The sequence below is a fragment of the Helianthus annuus genome, chromosome 16 (assembly GCF_002127325.2).
Source record: "Helianthus annuus cultivar XRQ/B chromosome 16, HanXRQr2.0-SUNRISE, whole genome shotgun sequence".
NCBI classification, from domain to species: domain Eukaryota; kingdom Viridiplantae; phylum Streptophyta; class Magnoliopsida; order Asterales; family Asteraceae; genus Helianthus; species Helianthus annuus.
Genome location: NC_035448.2, coordinates 189,889,418 through 189,908,540, shown reverse-complemented (window position 1 = coordinate 189,908,540; position 19,123 = coordinate 189,889,418). Strand labels below are relative to the sequence as shown.

General features: G+C 37.1%; 5 protein-coding genes and 1 pseudogene across 6 annotated transcripts in view; 5 read left to right on the top strand and 1 right to left on the bottom strand.

Annotated features, from left to right (window-relative positions):
* Positions 1 to 1,205: 1,205 nt before the first annotated feature.
* LOC110917359 (F-box/FBD/LRR-repeat protein At1g13570) lies at positions 1,206 to 2,715 on the top strand. Its single transcript, XM_022161926.2, has 3 exons — positions 1,206 to 1,976; positions 2,143 to 2,310; positions 2,381 to 2,715. The coding sequence occupies exons 1-3, from the start codon at positions 1,263 to 1,265 to the stop codon at positions 2,633 to 2,635; spliced, it is 1,137 nt and encodes a 378-aa protein (XP_022017618.1). The 5' UTR covers positions 1,206 to 1,262; the 3' UTR covers positions 2,636 to 2,715.
* A 3,679-nt stretch (positions 2,716 to 6,394) lies between these two features.
* Positions 6,395 to 7,567, top strand: LOC110920228 (uncharacterized mitochondrial protein AtMg00810-like). The gene has a single exon (XM_022164453.1). The coding sequence runs from the start codon at positions 6,395 to 6,397 to the stop codon at positions 7,565 to 7,567; it is 1,173 nt and encodes a 390-aa protein (XP_022020145.1).
* Positions 7,568 to 9,384: 1,817 nt separating this feature from the next.
* On the top strand, positions 9,385 to 16,904 carry LOC110920230 (F-box/FBD/LRR-repeat protein At1g13570-like). The gene is made up of 4 exons (XM_035985693.1): positions 9,385 to 9,406; positions 15,082 to 15,864; positions 16,397 to 16,564; positions 16,635 to 16,904. The coding sequence occupies exons 2-4, from the start codon at positions 15,088 to 15,090 to the stop codon at positions 16,902 to 16,904; spliced, it is 1,215 nt and encodes a 404-aa protein (XP_035841586.1). The 5' UTR covers positions 9,385 to 9,406; positions 15,082 to 15,087.
* Positions 10,091 to 11,650, top strand: LOC110917360. Its single transcript, XM_022161927.2, has 3 exons — positions 10,091 to 10,466; positions 11,039 to 11,206; positions 11,277 to 11,650. Exons 1-3 carry the CDS (start codon positions 10,284 to 10,286, stop codon positions 11,544 to 11,546), a joined length of 621 nt encoding a protein of 206 aa, XP_022017619.1. The 5' UTR covers positions 10,091 to 10,283; the 3' UTR covers positions 11,547 to 11,650.
* The window catches only part of LOC110920502 (F-box/FBD/LRR-repeat protein At1g13570), a 32,031-nt gene continuing 26,327 nt past the window's right edge, over positions 13,420 to 19,123 (top strand). Inside the window, exon 1 of one of the 2 annotated variants that reach the window (XM_035984986.1) lies at positions 13,420 to 13,691. The gene's annotated coding sequence lies outside the window, so the exon portion shown is untranslated. Of the gene's footprint in view, positions 13,692 to 18,797; positions 19,047 to 19,123 lie in introns of those variants that run through there. The other variant, XM_022164724.2, reaches the window with a different exon arrangement.
* On the bottom strand, positions 13,900 to 14,924 carry LOC110920229 (annotated as a pseudogene).

Below are 19,123 nucleotides of genomic sequence, written 5' to 3'. Positions count from 1 at the left end.
AAACTTCCTGTTTACGACGCTGGTTGGACCGTAGATTTTTTAACATAACACGGAGGGCTTCACTGCAACTATACTTGAGCGGCTCTCACGATCCCATACTCGCGGAGTACAAAGACCTTTGCCGAAGCAAACCCATATTTGGTCTTCTCCCACCACCATTGCGCAGCCATACTCTAAATGTTAAGCTCATTTGGTTAAGAGTCACGTTCCAACGTATCCGAGAATCGTTCTGCTCTGATACCAAGTTGTCACGGGGTTACTTTTCGACCCCCGTGTGGCGTCCCCAAGTCCCCGGGGACAAGCCAATCCATCCCGTTTCTTTGTGTGGGTCACTGGTTTCGTCCTGCCTTGGACTCATCAGGAGAGCGGCGCCAGCTCCGACCAGTGGTGCGTTCGTCGTTTGCACGACTAGGCACGTACACCACTTCATTGACACTGACTCCGTCCCCCGATAAAGTCCAGGACTAGCCAGTAACCCAAGCGTTCAAGTACATCCCATAGCATTGTGATCTTCAAACATTTGGCCCGTGACAGAAAGCTTGCTTGGCTCGAGTTTGTGCGCACTACCTTAAACGAGCCAAAGCTAGGGTGGATATTGATGATAAAATAGAATATTGATTAATACATAGATATCTCAAAAGAGTCAAGTCAAAGCTTTAAAATACACAAGGCTCAAGCTTGAGCTCGATAACTACCCGAGCTTTATTTGATGCTCAGGCCCAGCTCAAGCTCACCAAGACTTGACTCACTTTGAGATTTTTATCGATCTGATCTTTGGAACCAGGTCCAACTAAAATAAGCCCAAAAATAAACCAAAACTAAAAAACCTAAATAAACCTAATCGAAACATTTATTATTATTTCGGCAGCAATCAGTATTCACTCGTCGGAGACGACGGATTCATCTTTCTAGGTTAGAATACTGCTGCTTCTATTAATTTATTAAAATTCTTTATTTATTTTCAATGCAATGAGCATGCCTTGTTTGCTAGTAAGATTATCGCATCTTGCCCTAATGTTAACAATTATAGAACTGTGTTCAGACTTCAACTAGTTAGTTTGTGATTTGAATTTGAATTCTCTGTTTTCAATAAAAAGCAAATATCGAGTATATGCACATGCATGGATGGATGGTTTATGAATGTCATTAATATTTATTTTATGAATTTATGATCAATATACCTCTTCTTGTTTGTTAGAATAATGGAACTCATTCACGGGACACAAGCATCCAACTTTGCACCACAAGATTTTATTAGCAACATGCCAGATAAAGTGGTAACAAATATCCTGGATCGATTGCCATTACCACATGCAATGAGGACCAGTGTCTTGTCGAGAAAATGGAGGTTTAAGTGGACTATGCTTAGCCAACTCGTATTTTATGACAGCTATTTTTGGAATTTAAGAAAAGATGAAAATCGTCTGAGAGTTATAAGTAGGCTTCTTCTTCATCTTAGAGGTCCCATTACAAAGTTTGTCCTCTACATAGACGATGGATTGAATGTTGAAGATCTAAATCATTGGACTATGTTCTTGTCTCGAAAAGGAATCAAGGATCTCACTATTGGGAAGAGGAACAAGCCGTTAGTTAAGTTACCTACCCATCTTTTCACTTGTTTAGAGTTGAAACATTTGAAACTTTCTAATTGGTGTATCCAACTTCCAACTACTTTTCATGGTTTTCCAAACCTGTTGAGCTTAGAGTTGTTGCAAGTTAACTTTGAAAGCGGGAAATTTGAGGAGTTTATTACGCTGTGTCCCGTACTTGAGATTTTGAAGATGAGTGATCTCCGTAGTAAAGTGAAACCAGATGACTTTGCAAAACTTGCAAATCTTAAAACATTATCTTTGACGACCACACCTTTTAGTGATATCGATGAGCCTATAACGATCACAAGTTCTAATGCGATCTTTGAGCTTCTTGGTTTTCTTCCAAAACTCCAAGAGCTTCAGTTGTCATTTCCACGGTGCAAGGTAACGCTAAGTTAGGTCTTTGAAATTTTTTTTGTAGAAATTTAGTCTCGGTTTTTTATAATCTAATAACAAATGATATTCATTATTTTACAGCATGTATTGTTCCTTATATTGCAACAAGGCTTTATAAATTCTCTAACCAGTTGATTTACCACTTGTTTTATAGTTCACAGAAGGTGGTTCTAAAAAAAGGTTTCCGGATGCCTTTCCCTGCCTCAAGTCTCTTATATTGTATGATGTTGATGTAGACAGTGTTATTATGGTATCATGTGTTTTTGAACTGATTAGACACTTACCGAATCTTCAGACTCTTGTAATCTTAGCATGTGACCAGGTCTGTATCATACTGCTCGTCTTATAATCTCATATATAGTTTTGCATCTGAATACTAGTAGTTCTTGCAGAAAAAAAATTGTTCTCCAGAGGTAGACTACAATACAATGGGGCCGTTGCAGCTTCGGAGTGTGATGTTTAATTGTTTGAAAGGTTCAGAGAATGAATTACGGTTGATAAAGTATTTACTTGCGTGTTCCCCTTTCCTGAAAAAGATTGAAATTTATTTCCAAAATTCTATAAAGCGCCATGAACAATCAATGTTTGCAACAAAGTTGTTGAAGATCCAACGAGCCTACCCCGAAGTTGATATTAGTCTATACTAATTCTAGTTGGTTTGAACTTATCTTTTATTTTCCGCATATTTGTATGAATTTATGTCCCCGTTTGTGTTATGTGCTTTAAATTGAGGGAGGCGTTTGGTTTCTTACTTTTGAATCACTATGGATTTGCAATTGTTTGATTGATAATAAAGGTGGAATAGGATGAGTATGATAATTCCATAATCTGCTATTGGAAAACTTAACTTGTCTAGAATATATACTTAGTGTGAAGTGCTCTTATATTTGTATTAATAAAACTTAAGGAGATTTATATTCACATAACATTTTTTATAGAACTAGAATTAGTTGATGCCAAAGTAAATAAATTTGGTGAATTGTAATAGTATTATGTAAATGTGTTTGGTTAGGATTATGGCTTCTGTATATTTGTTTAATAATTAGGATAATGTGTTGGGGCATTGGTGTTTTCTTCTTTTTAGTTTGGTTGTTGTCTAGGTATTGCCCTTACAAGGATGTTTATATGTAGATGTTTTTTTATTGTTATTATCATTAGGTTTTGGTTTTGATGGTTGAATTGTAGCTTGTAGCTTCTTGTTAGGGCGTCATAGTGCCGGTTTGTTTTTAAAATGACTTGTTATAATTCGAGCCTATCCTGACATGTTCGCAAAGCAATCCGACTCGTCTGTTTTGCCATGTATGCATTTCATGTTTGATCTCATTCATGAAAACGAATGAGTTTCTTCCTCTCCTCTCTCTCCCTCCCTCTCTCTCTCTCTCTCTCTCCACATAGGCTCCATCTTGCACGCAAATACCCACATATGCCTCCGTTGTAAGTGCTCTTAACTTTTATTTTTAAAATAGAAATCAATATAATAGCCTATTTGACCATTATGTAAACCAAAATAGATTAACTTTTTTATGTAATCAAAATAACCTTTGAAAACACCGACAATTTACTTGATAGGGATGGGCTACGGGCCGGGCCAAGAACCCACTAAATGTAACCATAAACTTGACCGCTAGACCTGGGGTGTTGCAAACAGTTTTTCGTTCACACCCGTATTCAATCGGTAGGGCAAACAGGTGGACTGAAATCAAAAGTTATTGGGTTTCAATTTGAAACATTTGATGGGCTGCTAGATAAATGGATAATAATACTTTCTTGACTCTTGGGCTGTAAATTTTCAACACTTAGGTTGGTTGTACATATGTTGGCTGTACAAGTCAAACTTTGATAGTTCCATAGGCTACAATCCAGTGGGTTGTAGATCAGTTCACCAAAGTAATATAATTGCCTAATAATATAAAAGAAGTGATAGGTTACAAATTTTCTTATTATTATGATCGATTTTTCTAAAATTGTTATAGGTGTTCTTACCGCTATGCTTACCTCCTATCAGCGCTCCATGTCGGATAACTCCCCATGATCACCACCAAGGTTAAGTGTTGCTTAATTGTATAGTTTAACACCAAGCGACCTCCTCATTGCCAACTTTGTCGCGAAACTGGGCATTATGCGAGTACATGTCCTCAACTCGCCTCTTATGCCCAAAAATCCGTCTCCCTTGATGCTAATCTCGCCGAGGCGTTTCATGCTCATTGTAATGTAGCCTCCGACTCTCCTGATTGGACCGCAGACTCAGGTGCTACAACACATATGTTACCTTCAAAACACGGTTTAAATAACTCTAAATCCCACAACGGTAGCATTCGTGTAACCTTTGGGAACGGGAAATCTTCACCCGTTACTCACATTGGGAACACTAATTTCAATGAATCTATAACTTTAAAAAATGTTTTAGTAGTTCCTAATCTCACAAAAAATCTACTTTCAATTAGTAGATTAACGAATGATTCACCGGTTGATGTGTTGTTTTCTAATGATTTTTTCCAAATCCAGGACCGAAAAACAGCGGAGGTTCTAGCTAAAGGTACGTGCGAAAATAGTCTCTATGTTCTTTCCCAGGGTCACAAATCACTTGTTGTTGCGCTTTCTTCATCGCACCTTCATGCATCATTCAATAAATGGCATAGTCGCCTAGGACATGTTTCTTTTGATACAGTTTCTAATTTGAATAAACTTGGTCGTGTTTTTGTTACATCTATATTACCAAAACCAGGATTATGTGAATCCTGTAAATTATCAAAAGCAAAACATCTACCATTTATTGAAAACACTAAACGCGCACAACATGTTTTGGATTTAATCCACTGTGATCTTTTGGGACCCGCACCTGTGCCTTCCACAAATGGTTATCGGTATTATGTTATTTTTATCGATGACTATTCTCGTTTCACTTGGTTTTATCCTTTAAAAGCCAAATCCGAATTTTTTACCATCCTCACAACCTTTTTAACATTTGTTCAAAACCAATTTTCATCCAATGTTAAGGTTTTTCAAAGTGACGGTGGAACCGAATTCACTAATCACCAAGTACAAATGTGTTTTCAACAACATGGCATACATCATAGACTATCATGCCCTCACACACCCGAACAAAATGGGAGGGCCGAGCGTAAACACCGCCACATAACCGAAACCGGTTTAGCTATGATGTTCAATGCAAATGCCCCACCCAAACTATAGTTTGATGCCTTCACTTCCGCCACCATTATTCATCGTCTACCCACAAAACTTCTTGACAACAAATCACCTTTTGAAGTTTTGTTCAACCAAACACCTACTTACTCCAACATGCGTATTTTTGGTTGTCTTGTTTTTCCATACCTTAGAGACTATACAAAAAATAAACTTCAACCGAGAAGTGCTTCATGCATATTCATTGGTTATAGTCCTAAGTATAAAGGTTTTCGATGTCTTGAACCAACAACGGGTCGTGTCTACACAACTCGACATGCAAAATTTGATGAAGATGTATTACCTTTTCACAAAAAAATCGACAACCACCAATAATGCCAACTTACCCATTACCAACTTCGAGGAACACATACCCGCTCCTACCTCGCCTCAAACTCCCTCACAAAATTTCACCACATCATCAAACCATCCCAACACCTGCCTTTTCCGTTTTGTGATATTCCCACCGTCCAACACCCCCAACCACAAACCGATCCTCTTAACGGCCCAAACCCCTCACCTTTATCAAGTCCAACTACTTCCAATCTCTCAAGCCCAATCACTCTTAATCCACCCAGCCCACAATCCGCTACCCAAACATCTCCGGCCCAAACGCATTCCATTGCCTCCAGCCCACATGACAACCACTCCCACACAACCAGCCCACCCACGCCTCACCCAATCCCCTCATCCGGACCATCCACAACCGCACCCTCCACCCATAACCCAACCCTCAACTCTCATCCAATGACCACTCGTGCAAAGGATGGGATCTTCAAATCAAAACACTTTACCAACCTTTCACAAACCACCACTCATCCCCTACATCACTCGTTATTCTCCTCTCATGTCCCAAAAGGCATCAAAACCGCTCTTAAAAATCCTAAATGGATTCAAGCAATGCATGATGAACTAAAAGCTCTTCATGCAAATCAAACTTGGACTCTTGTTCCTCGCCCCACTAGCACCAACATCATTGGATCTAAATGGACTTATAGAATCAAAATAAATCAAACGGATCTATTGATCGCTACAAAGCACGACTTGTAGCTCAAGGTTTCACTCAAATACCGGGACTTGATTTCTCTCACACCTTTAGTCCGGTTGTCAAATCTTCCACCATCCGGGTTGTTCTTAGTCTCGCCACTATTAACAAATGGAATCTCCGTCAATTAGACGTAAATAGTGCCTTTCTCAATGGTCATCTCACCGAAACCATTTTCATGGAACAACCTCCGGGTTTTGAGGATTCTAACCGACCCAACTATGTGTGCAAACTCAATCGTGCTCTCCATGGCTTAAAACAAGCATCGCGTGCTTGGTTCCACCGTTTAAGCTCCTTTCTACTTAATCGTGGCTTTCAAAACAGTCGAGCCGATCCATCATTGTTCGTTTACAATCGCCAAGGCATCTTAATTTATCTCCTTGTTTATGTTGACGACATCATTATCACCGGAAATAATGAACATTTCATTACCAACTTTACATCATATCTAAACAAGGAATTTAAAATTAAGGACCTTGGCTTGCTTAACTTCTTTCTCGGCTTAGAAGTTCATCATACAAAAACGGGTCTTTTTCTAAATCAATCCAAATATGCTCATGACATTCTCACCAGGGCCGGTCTACTTGAATCCAAACCGGTTGCCACTCCTCTTACATCTAAAGATGTTTTCACCTCACAAGGCCAACCATTTCATGATCCCACTCTTTATCGGTCTCTTGAAGGCGCTCTTCAATATCTCACCATCACCCGTCCTGATCTCTCCTACGTCGTTAACCAAGCTAGCCAATTTCTTCAAAATCCCACAACCAATCATTTCCAGCTAGTAAAAAGGATTCTTCGTTATGTTAAAGGCACCTTATCACATGGTCTAACATTTGATCGTCCTCCTAACACTAATTTATTAGGTTTTTCAGATGCAGATTGGGCACGATGTATCGACACACGAAGATCCACATACGGCTACTGTATCTATTTAGGAGGAAATTTAGTCTCTTGGAGCGCTAAAAAGCAACCAACGGTTTCACGGTCAAGTTGTGAGTCAGAATATCGAGCCATGGTGAATACGGCAGCAGAAATTATTTGGTTAACTCATCTTCTTCGGGAACTTCATGCTCTTCCACCGGGTCGACCGACACTATTATGTGACAATAAGAGTGCTTTATTTTTAAGTCAAAATCCAATCTCACATAAACGAGCCAAGCACATCGACATCGATTATCATTTCATTTGTGAATTGGTAACCGCCGGGAAGCTTCACACCAAGTTCATCTCAACAGATAAACAAGTCGCGGACATTTTCACCAAGAGTTTGCCAAAACCGTTGTTTGAAAAATTTCGTACAATGCTTCGTCTTGGACCACCTCCAGCTCGCATTGACGGGGGGTATTAGGAAATAATAAATCTCTTGGAGCAATATCCTTCTACCTCTTAAATTCATTAATTGTATTTATGTAGTCAATTGTAACCTTAGTATAGAGGAGAAATTATCTCCTTTATTTATGTAGTCAATTGTAACCTTTGTATAGAGGAGAAATTCTCTCCTTATCATTTGTCTCTCTTCTTGTATTTAAAGGATTGTAAAGTATGCAATAAACTCAAGTTGACCATTGTGATTTCATAGTATTCAACACTTGCATTCTTATTGAGTTGTGATATATAGGTCCATAATAATGCTTGTGTTTATATGTTATGCCTCTGGCCTCTGTAGCAAACTGAATAATTTTATGAATGAGATCAAACTTCATTAAAATATATTTATTTTATGGTCTACATCAACAACAATTGTGTTAGAAAATCAACATTTTTTAGACAGTGTAATCTTTTTAAGGTTCAACAAAAAGTAGGTTTTTTTCTCTTCAAACAAGAGTATGATTTTGTTGATTAATTAAAAGAAAAATGTGTTGTTTCTAAAAATATACAACTGAAAACTAAACCTAAGATAACTCGAGTGAAGTTCATTAAACAAACATTCAAGTCAGCCCTTAAAATAAGTATAATAACCGTGGTTGTGTTTTTGCATTGTTGGTACTATTCTATAGAGTGTGAATTCGTGACACAACTCGAAACACAACAAGAATACTAAACAAAATAATCAGATTTTTGGGTTGACTATATTAAGGGGGTGTTTGAGATTGCGTTTTCAACCTGATTATTTGATTATTGTGTTTTGAAATCACAAAAAATCTATTTTGAGTGTTTGGTAAAAAATTAATAAAAAGTGATTTTTTACGTTTTGTAGAGTTCAAAACGTGATAATCCATAAGTAGGTCACCCCTTGCTGCAGGAAAACGTGATAATCCAAAAACTGATTTTTTACGTTTTCACTTATTTATTTTTTTAAAATATATATACTTTCCAAACACTCAAATAGTTGATTATCTGATTATTGTGATATCAAACAACATAATCAAATCCAAACAATGTTGATTATTTGATTATTGTGATATCAAACAACATAATCAAATCCAAACACTATCTTTCTGTAGCACGTTTTGTTACAGCTAATTATCTGATTCTGATTATTCAAAATGCATAATCTATTTTCAAAACTCAACCCCAAACACCCCCTAAATTATAACCCATTTAACGAGTCAACCCAGACATGTCTTGTTTAATAAAAAAGTTAACCCGTAAACGACTTGTTAACCATTTAATTTTTCTATATATTTTGTATATATGATTTTTTTAAATGATCTATATATATTTATTAGAAAAAGTGTATCGTACGATATGGCTTAACGTATGAAGCGTACGCAATATAAAATTCGCACGTTATGTTAAAAAAATGAAAATCGCATGTTCAAAACAAAATGAAAATCGCGTGTTTATAAAAAAACCAAACTCCGCATGTTAGTAAAAAAAAAAAAAAAAAAAAAAAAAAATTCCCATGATGTTAAAAAATATCAAAATCGCATGTTATAAACCAATTTTCGCATGTTGATACTGAATATCGTACGCTTCATACGTTAAGCCATATTAATTTAACAATAACCGGCCTAATATTTATTAAACCCATTAGCATTTAATCAAACATTAAACCCATTTTCAATAAAGCCCGTTTACTCAACCATTAAACAATACCCATAAGTAATTGGCCCAACAAGCTTTAAACACAAATAAAATTCAAACCCAAATAAAATACGAAGGGAGACGATAAGAAGCGCGATCTGGTTAGGGCTTCAATCGACGACAGTATCGAGGGCTGTAAACTCAGTAACCCACGAACCAAGTATGTTTTGATGTAGTGTTCTTATTTTGATTGGTTTTAATGTTTTCTGTTTCATGAACGAATGTTAAAAATGTTTAATACTTTGATTTTGAGTTGAATCCTAAGTTCCTATATTTTTATTATATTCACAATGAGTCAATGATTTAGTTAAAATCTGATGTTCAAAGATTGGCTTTACTATTCAAAATTAAATAATTTTCATATTGAAGCCTATTCTAGTGGAATGTCATGGCTATTTATTTCATTAATTTATGATTAATATTTGTTTTCTTGTTAGAATAATATGGAACTCAATTATGAGACGCATAAGTTTGGACAGGAAGATGTTATTGGCAACATGCCTGATAATGTGATAACTAATATCCTGGATCGGTTACCATTACAAGATGCGGTTAGGACTGATATCTTGTCGAAAAACTGGAGGTGTAAGTGGAATATGCTTAGTCAACTGATATTTGATGAGAGGTTCTTTGCGCATTTATCACAAACCGAAGACAAAAATAATCATGTGAGAGTTATAAGTAGGATTCTTCTTGATCTTAGAGGTAGCATTACAAAGTTTGTCCTCTCCATAGACAACCACGGTTACTCTGTATTAAACAATGAAGATATTAGTCACTGGATTCTGTTCTTGTCTCGAAAGGGAATTAAAGATCTTACTATTCAGAAGAGTAATCCGCCGTTACTTAAGTTGCCTATCCATCTTTTCTCATGTTTAGAGTTGAAACATTTGAAACTTTTTAACTGTTGTTTCAATCCTCCACCTACTTTTCATGGGTTTCCAAACCTATTGAGCCTAGAGTTGTGTAAGGTAGAATTCGAAAGCGGGAAATTTGGGGATTTTTTTACGCGGTCTCCCGTGCTTGAGATTTTGGATATGAGCTTTGCTAATTTTAATTGTTTTGGTAAAATAGCTGAGATTGCCAATCTTGCAAGTCTCAAAATATTATCTTTGCTCTTGCGTAATTTTGATTATACCCTAAGTTCTAGTACTATCTTTGAGCTTCTCGGTTTTCTTCCAAAAATTCAACAACTTCATTTGGATTTTCTATGGTTTGAGGTAAGGGGCCGTAAGGCTAAGTTGTTTTTTTTCAAGTTTACTTTTTTATTTTGAGTAACATGCCATTTTTGTCCCTGAGGTTTGGTCTATTTTACAACTTTCGTCGAAAGGTTTATATTTTTGCATCTGGATCCAAAAGGTTTGAAATCTTGCCATTTTCATCCTGCTTGTTAACTCCATCTATTTTTCTCTGTTAATTCAGGGGTATTTTCGTCTTTTTTATTAACTTAAAGAGTAATTCGGTCTTTTTCACTTTATGCACAAGCATTAAATGTACAAGTACTCAAAATACCCTTACTAAATAAAAAAAAGACGAAAATACCCTTGACTTAACGGACAAAAAATAATAGAGTTGATGAGCTAGATGAAAATGACAAGATTTCAAACCTTTTGAATCCAGATGCGGAAAAACAAACCTTTGGATGAAAGTCGCAAAACTGACCAAACCTCATGGACGAAAAATACATTTTACTCGGTTTTTTTAAATCTAAAATGATTGTAGTAAAAGTTTATGGCTATTTTACATCATATTTTGCGACAAGGGTTTATGAATTCTTTGACCACCTTTCTAGTTAACAGAAGATGCTGCTAAAAAGAGATTCCCTACCAACTTTCCCTCTCTCAAGACTCTTAAACTTACAAAAATAGATTTAAGCAATGAAATTATGTTATCATTTGCTTTTGAACTGATTAGAAGCTTCCAGAATCTGCAGATCCTTGAAATCACAGCAAGCAAATTCGTATGTATCGTACTGCTCGTATTATATTCTCATATATAGTATAGCATTTGATTACTAGTTATTCTTGCAGGTTGATTCACCGACACCTGAAATATGTTCTCTAGAGGTAGACTACAATACAATGGGGTTGTTGAAGCTACGAAGTGTTGTCTTTAAATATTACAAAGGTTCAGAGAACGAGTTATGTTTGGTAAAGTATTTATTTGCGTGTTCCCCTTTCTTAAAGAAGATTGTTATTCGTCCCTGCTCGTTTCTAGAGTCCGATGAAAAGTTTATGTTTGCTAGGAAGTTGTTGAAGCTCCATCGAGCTTCCTCTGCAGTTGATATCGATCTATACTAGTTTTAGTTGTTTTAAACTTGTTTTTTTTTCCGCATATGTTTGTATGAGTTTATGGTCCCCTTTTCACGATGCTTTAAATAGCGCAAGGAGGTTAATGTGTTTGTTATTTTGATAATGAAACATTCACTCTAGAACTCATGATTGTGCACATATATTTTCTAAGGTTATCCTGATAACTCTATATATGCTCATCTTCGTATAGATCCACCAAGGTAGGAACACCAATTCTGGCCTATCATCTAGTGTATACCTGGCAAAATGGGTGGGTTTGGGCGTGGCCCCTTGGGCGGGAGTTTAAGGCCGGGCGTGGGGCATGCTAGCGATCCTATGTGGCCGGCTCTTATTGGCTTGTTGGCTAGGGCATAGCGGACCATGTTTAGATTTTTTTTTAATACACTTGGCCAAGCCACGCCGGCCTAGCCACGCCCCGCCATACCCCACGGACACGTCACTCACCAGCGGGGGGGGGGGGGGGGGGGGGGGGGGGGCTCGAACTCCACGTGAATCTATTCGGTGAATGGAGTTCACCAATTGGTGACCACCCCCACTTGTTTGAGTCACCAAAATTTTGAATGTTTTCGGTGTATATTCACCGATGCGGGAAGAGGAGGGAAGGAGGAGGGAGGGAGGGTTTAATGGTGGGTCCCAACCCCTTTCAACCAATCACAATTTTTTATTTTTTAACCTACTCAAACACCCTAGAGTGATTAACCATACCCCTTGATTGAGTGCAAAATAGGGAGTGGAATGGGGAGTTGACATAGCATAATATTATTGGGTAGGATTTCACTCAATCACCCTAGAGTGATTAACCATACCCTCCACCCTTAAGACAATAGACATTGATCTAATTTATTAGACAATCAACATTGACCAAATTATTGGCGAGTGTAATTTTTATATGGTCTACCGTCTACGCCAACAACAAATGTGTTAGAATATCAATATTTTTTAGACCGTGAAATCTTTTTAAGGTTCAACAAAAAGTTGGTTTTTGTCTCTTCAAACAAGAGTATGATTTTGTTGATTAATTAAAAAAAATGTGTTGTTTCTAAAAATTTAGAAAGCTAAACCTTATATAACTAGAGTGAAGTTCGTTAAACAAACATTCAAGCCAGCCCTTAAAATAAGTATAATAACCATGGTTGTTTTTTGCATTGTTGGTACTATTCTATAGAGCATCAATCCGTGACACAATCCGCAACACACCAAGAATACTAAACAAAAATAATCAGATTTTGGGTTGAGTATATTATAACCCATTTAACGAGTCAATCTGAACACGACTTGTTTAATAAAAGAGTTGACCCGTTCACAATGGATCCTCAATATGTATGTGAGTGTAACCTCTATATTTGTGAGAGTGGTTGTAAATTGTTGTGAGTGGACGAGAGAGAAACAACAGAAAAGGTTACTGCTCATCCGTAAATTTGGAAGAGATACTGTCCACCTCTATAATTTTTTAATATTTTTTGAAAGTGATTGTAAATAATGGAGAGATAAAAGGTAAAGATAAAAGTATAAAAAAAATATTATTTAATTGAAATGAGAGATAAAATGTAGTGTTTTTTAGTGTCATTATTATAGAGATGGAGTAAGAGATTTGATTGTGAATGTTCTTAACCCATTTAACTTTTCTGTATATTTATATATAATATTTTTACAATAATTTCTATATATATTTTATTAAACCCATTACCATATTTGAACTATCTATGGCCAATTCATTAAACATTATATATTATATAATACTCTAATTTTTAAATTCTTGTGTAATGAGAGTTGTAACCTGTGTTTAATGAGTTGTATGTGATTTATGTTATTGTACAATAACTCTTCAATATGGTGATACTTTCTGTATTACACATGCCCCCATCCCCACTTTGTAAGTGAGACACGTAGAGACAAAGCAAGGGAAAGGGAAAAAAGAGATAGGGAGCATTAAGAGAGAGAAATAGAGATGCGGAACGGCGGGTCACCGGTGACTGTCTCCAGACGCGTGCTCGCCTCACACCTACAGAACCGAAGTCGTCAAGTCTAGGGTTTTCCGGTGAAAATTCGAGGGTTCAGAGGTGGTAGTGGCGAGTTCTGACAAAATCGAGGGTTCCAAACCGTTCAATCATCCTTTAATCTATCCAATCACAGGTGAAATTCATCTCCCTCTCTCTCCCTCTCTCATACTAAACCTGTTGAATGATGGAATATTTTCTCTGCCCCATTCCATATTTTACAAATGGTTATATAGTAATTACATTCAATGGCCTACTCTAATTTAGCTCCTATAATTATGCTATCTACAATAAACGTGAAGATACAACTGTTATACAAATTTAGCCATTAATTTAGTTCTATTCTAATATTCCCTCGCAGTCGAAACGGGAGGTTCTCGGATGTTGAGACTGGTGCGAAAATCGTCGAATAGAACCTTTGGCAAGCCTTTGGTGAAAATGTCGGCTATTTGATATCTTGAGGGAACATGGAGAACTCGAACATGACCCTTTGCGACCTTTTCTCGAACGAAATGTATATCCATTTCGATGTGCTTTGTACGTTGATGTTGGACTGGATTACTGGTTAAGTAGATCACACTGACATTGTCACAGTAAACTAATGTTGCTCGGTCAAGGGGATGATGTAGCTCTAGTAATAGGTTTCGGAGCCAACATACTTCAGAGACTACATTGGCGACGCCCCGGTATTCCGCTCGGCGCTTGACCGGGACAAAGTGGGTTGGCGTTTCGAAGACCATGAAAGAAGATCGTCACCCATATAAACGCAATAACCGGAGGTTGATCGTCGGGTGTCGGGACACCCTCCCCAATCGGCGTCCGTGAAAGCCGTGAGGGATGATGTTGAGGACGGTTGAAGGTGTAGGCCATATGTGATAGAGCCTTTAATATATCTCAAAATCCTTTTTAGAGCATTGAAATGAGTAGTCTTTGGATCATGCATATGAAGACATACTTGTTGAACCGCGTATGAGATATCGGGTCTAGTAAAGGTGAGATATTGTAAGGCTCCGGCAAAACTTCGGTATTCGGTAATATTTTCAACGGGAGTGCCATGAGTAGCACTCAACTTGTTTTGCGTATCAACTGGGGTGGCAGCCGGGTTGCAATCTGTTAGACCCGCCCGTTCAAGAATCTCCCGGGCATATTTTTCTTGTGAAAGAAAAAGAGAATTTTGGGTCCTTGTTATCGAAATTCCGAGAAAGTAGCTAAGTGGTCCGAGATCCATCATGGCGAATTCTTTAGAAAGAAGGGCCATGAATTTCATACGTATATCATCCGTGGAAGTGATCAATATAATGTCATCTATGTGTGATCCTTGTTTGAAGATGAGTAATGAATGGTCACATTGGCTATGTTGAAAACCCATTTTAGAAACAAAATCGGCAAATCGTTGGTACCATGCCCGAGGTGCTCGAGGTGCTTGTTTGAGACCGTAGAGTGACTTTTTGAGTAGGCACACATTATTCGGAATGTCATGGCTATTTATTTCATTAATTTATGATTAATATTTTTTTTCTTGTTAGAATAATATGGAACTCAATCACGAGACGCATAAGTTTGGACAGGAAGATGTTATTGGCAACATGCCTGATAATGTGATAACTAATATCCTGGATCGGTTGCCATTACGCGATGCGGTTAGGACTGATATCTTGTCGAAAAACTGGAGGTGTAAGTGGAATATGCTTAGTCAACTGATATTTGATGAGAGGTTCTTTGCGCATTTATCACAAACCGAAGACAAAAATAATCATGTGAGAGTTATAAGTAGGATTCTTCTTGATCTTAGAGGTAGCATTACAAAGTTTGTCCTCTCCATAGACAACCACGGTTACTCTGTATTAAACAATGAAGATATTAGTCACTGGATTCTGTTCTTGTCTCGAAAGGGAATTAAAGATCTTACTATTCAGAAGAGTAACCCGCCGTTACTTAAGTTGCCTATCCATCTTTTCTCATGTTTAGAGTTGAAACATTTGAAACTTTTTAACTGTTGTTTCAATCCTCCACCTACTTTTCATGGGTTTCCAAACCTATTGAGCCTAGAGTTGTGTAAGGTAGAATTCGAAAGCGGGAAATTTGGGGATTTTTTTACGCGGTCTCCCGTGCTTGAGATTTTGGATATGAGCTTTGCTAATTTTAATTGTTTTGGTAAAATAGCTGAGATTGCCAATCTTGCAAGTCTCAAAATATTATCTTTGCTCTTGCGTAATTTTGATTATACCCTAAGTTCTAGTACTATCTTTGAGCTTCTCGGTTTTCTTCCAAAAATTCAACAACTTCATTTGGATTTTCTATGGTTTGAGGTAAGGGGCCGTAAGGCTAAGTTGTGTTTTTGTCCCTGAGGTTTGGTCTGTTTTGCAACTTACGTCGAAAGGTTTATATTTTTGCATCTGGATCCAAAAGGTTTGAAATCTTGCCATTTTCATCCTGCTTGTTAACTCCATCCATTTTTCTCTGTTAATTCAGGGGTATTTTCGTCTTTTTTATTAACTTAAAGAGTAATTCGGTCTTATTCACTTTATGCACAAGCATTAAATGTACAAGTACTCAAAATACCCTTACTAAATAAAAAAAGACGAAAATACCCTTGACTTAACGGACAAAAAGTAATAGAGTTGATGAGCTAGATGAAAATGGCAAGATTTCAAACCTTTTGGATCCAGATGCGGAAAAACAAACCTTTGGATGAAAGTCGCAAAACTGACCAAACCTCATGGACGAAAAATACATTTTACTCGGTTTTTTTAAATCTAAAAAGATTGTAGTAAAAGTTTATGGCTATTTTACATCATATTTTGCGACAAGGGTTTATGAATTCTTTGACCACCTTTCTAGTTAACAGAAGATGCTGCTAAAAAGAGATTCCCTACCAACTTTCCCTCTCTCAAGACTCTTAAACTTACAAAAATAGATTTAAGCAACGAAATTATGTTATCATTTGCTTTTGAACTGATTAGAAGCTTCCAGAATCTGCAGATCCTTGAAATCACAGCAAGCAAATTGGTATGTATCGTACTGCTCGTATTATAATCTCATATATAGTATAGCATTTGATTACTAGTTATTCTTGCAGGTTGATTCGCCTACACCTGAAATATGTTCTCTAGAGGTAGACTACAATACAATGGGGTTGTTGAAGCTACGAAGTGTTGTCTTTAAATATTACAAAGGTTCAGAGAACGAGTTATGTTTGGTAAAGTATTTACTTGCGTGTTCCCCTTTCTTAAAGAAGATTGTTATTCGTCCCTGCTCGTTTCTAGAGTCCGATGAAAAGTTTATGTTTGCTAGGAAGTTGTTGAAGCTCCATCGAGCTTCCTCTGCAGTTGATATCGATCTATACTAGTTTTAGTTGTTTTAAACTTGTTTTTTTTTTCCGCATATGTTTGTATGAGTTTATGGTCCCCTTTTCATGATGCTTTAAATAGCGCAAGGAGGTTAATGTGTTTGTTATTTTGATAATGAAACATTCACTCTAGAACTCATGATTGTGCACATATATTTTCTAAGGTTATCCTGATAACTCTATATATGCTCATCTTCGTATAGATCCACCAAGGTAGGAACACCAATTCTGGCCTATCATCTAGTGTATACCTGGCAAAATGGGTGGGTTTGGGCGTGACCCCTTGGGCGGGAGTTTAAGGCCGGGCGTGGGGCATGCTAGCGATCCTATGTGGCCGGCTTTTATTGGCTTGTTGGCTAGGGCATAGCGGACCATGTTTAGATTTTTTTTTAATACACTTGGCCAAGCCACGCCGGCCTAGCCACGCCCCGCCATACCCCACGGACACGTCACTCACCAGCGGGGGGGGGGGGGGGGGGGGGGGGGGCTCGAACTCTACGTGAATCTATTCGGTGAATGGAGTTCACCAATTGGTGACCACCCCCACTTGTTTGAGTCACCGAAATTTTGAATGTTTTCGGTGTATATTCACCGATGCGGGAAGGAGGAGGGAGGGAGGGTTTAATGGTCGGTCCCAACCCCTTTCAATCAATCACAATTTTTTATTTTTTAACCTACTCAAACACCATAGAGTGATTAACCATACCCCTTGATTAAGTGCAAAATAGGGAGTGGAATGGGGAGTTAACATAACATAATATTATTGGGTAGGATTTCACTCAATCACCCTAGAGTGATTAACCATACCCTCCACCCTTAAGACAATAGACATTGATCTAATTTATTAGACAATCAACATTGACCAAATTATTGGCGAGTGTAATTTTTATATGGTCTACCGTCTACGCCAACAACTAATGTGTTAGAATATCAATATTTTTAGACCGTGAAATCTTTTTAAGGTTCAACAAAAAGTTGGTTTTTGTCTCTTCAAACAAGAGTATGATTTTGTTGATTAATTAAAAAAAATGTGTTGTTTCTAAAAATTTAGAAAGCTAAACCTTATATAACTAGAGTGAAGTTCGTTAAACAAACATTCAAGCCAGCCCTTAAAATAAGTATAATAACCATGGTTGTTTTTTGCATTGTTGGTACTATTCTATAGAGCATCAATCCGTGACACAATCCGCAACACACCAAGAATACTAAACAAAAATAATCAGATTTTAGGTTGAGTATATTATAACCCATTTAACGAGTCAATCCAAACACGACTTGTTTAATAAAAGAGTTAACCCGTTCACAATGGATCCTCAATATGTATGTGAGTGTAACCTCTATATTTGTGAGAGTGGTTGTAAATTGTTGTGAGTGGATGAGAGAGAAACAACAGAAAAGGTTACTGCTCATCCGTAAATTTGGAAGAGATACTGTCCACCTCTATAATTTTTTAATATTTTTTGAAAGTGGTTGTGAATAATGGAGAGATAAAAGGTAATGATAAAAGTATAAAGAAAATATTATTTAATTGAAATGAGAGATAAAATGTAGTGTTGTTTTAGTGTCATTATTATAGAGATGGAGTAAGAGATTTGATTGTGAATGTTCTTAACCCATTTAACTTTTCTGTGTATTTATATATAATATTTTTACAATAATTTCTATATATATTTTATTAAACCCATTACCATATTTGAACTATTTATGGCCAATTCATTAAACATTATATATTATATATTATATAATACTCTAATTTTTAACATTCTTGTGTAATGAGAGTTGTAACCTGTGTTTAATGAGTTGTATGTGCTTTATGTTATTGTACAATAACTCTTCAATATGGTGATACTTTCTGTATTACACATGCCCCCATCCCCACTTTGTAAGTGAGACACGTAGAGACAAAGCAAGGGAAAGGGAAAAAAGAGATAGGGAGCATTAAGAGAGAGAAATAGAGATGCGGAACGTCGGGTCACCGGTGACTGTCTCTAGACGCGTGCTCGCCTCACACCTACAGAACCGAAGTCGTCAAGTCTAGGGTTTTCCGGTGAAAATTCGAGGGTTCAGAGGTGGTAGTGGCGAGTTCCGACAAAATTGAGGGTTCCAAACCGTTCAATCATCCTTTAATCTATCCAATCACAGGTGAAATTCATCTCCCTCTCTCTCCCTCTCTCATACTAAACCTGTTGAATAATGGAATATTTTCTCTGCCCCATTCC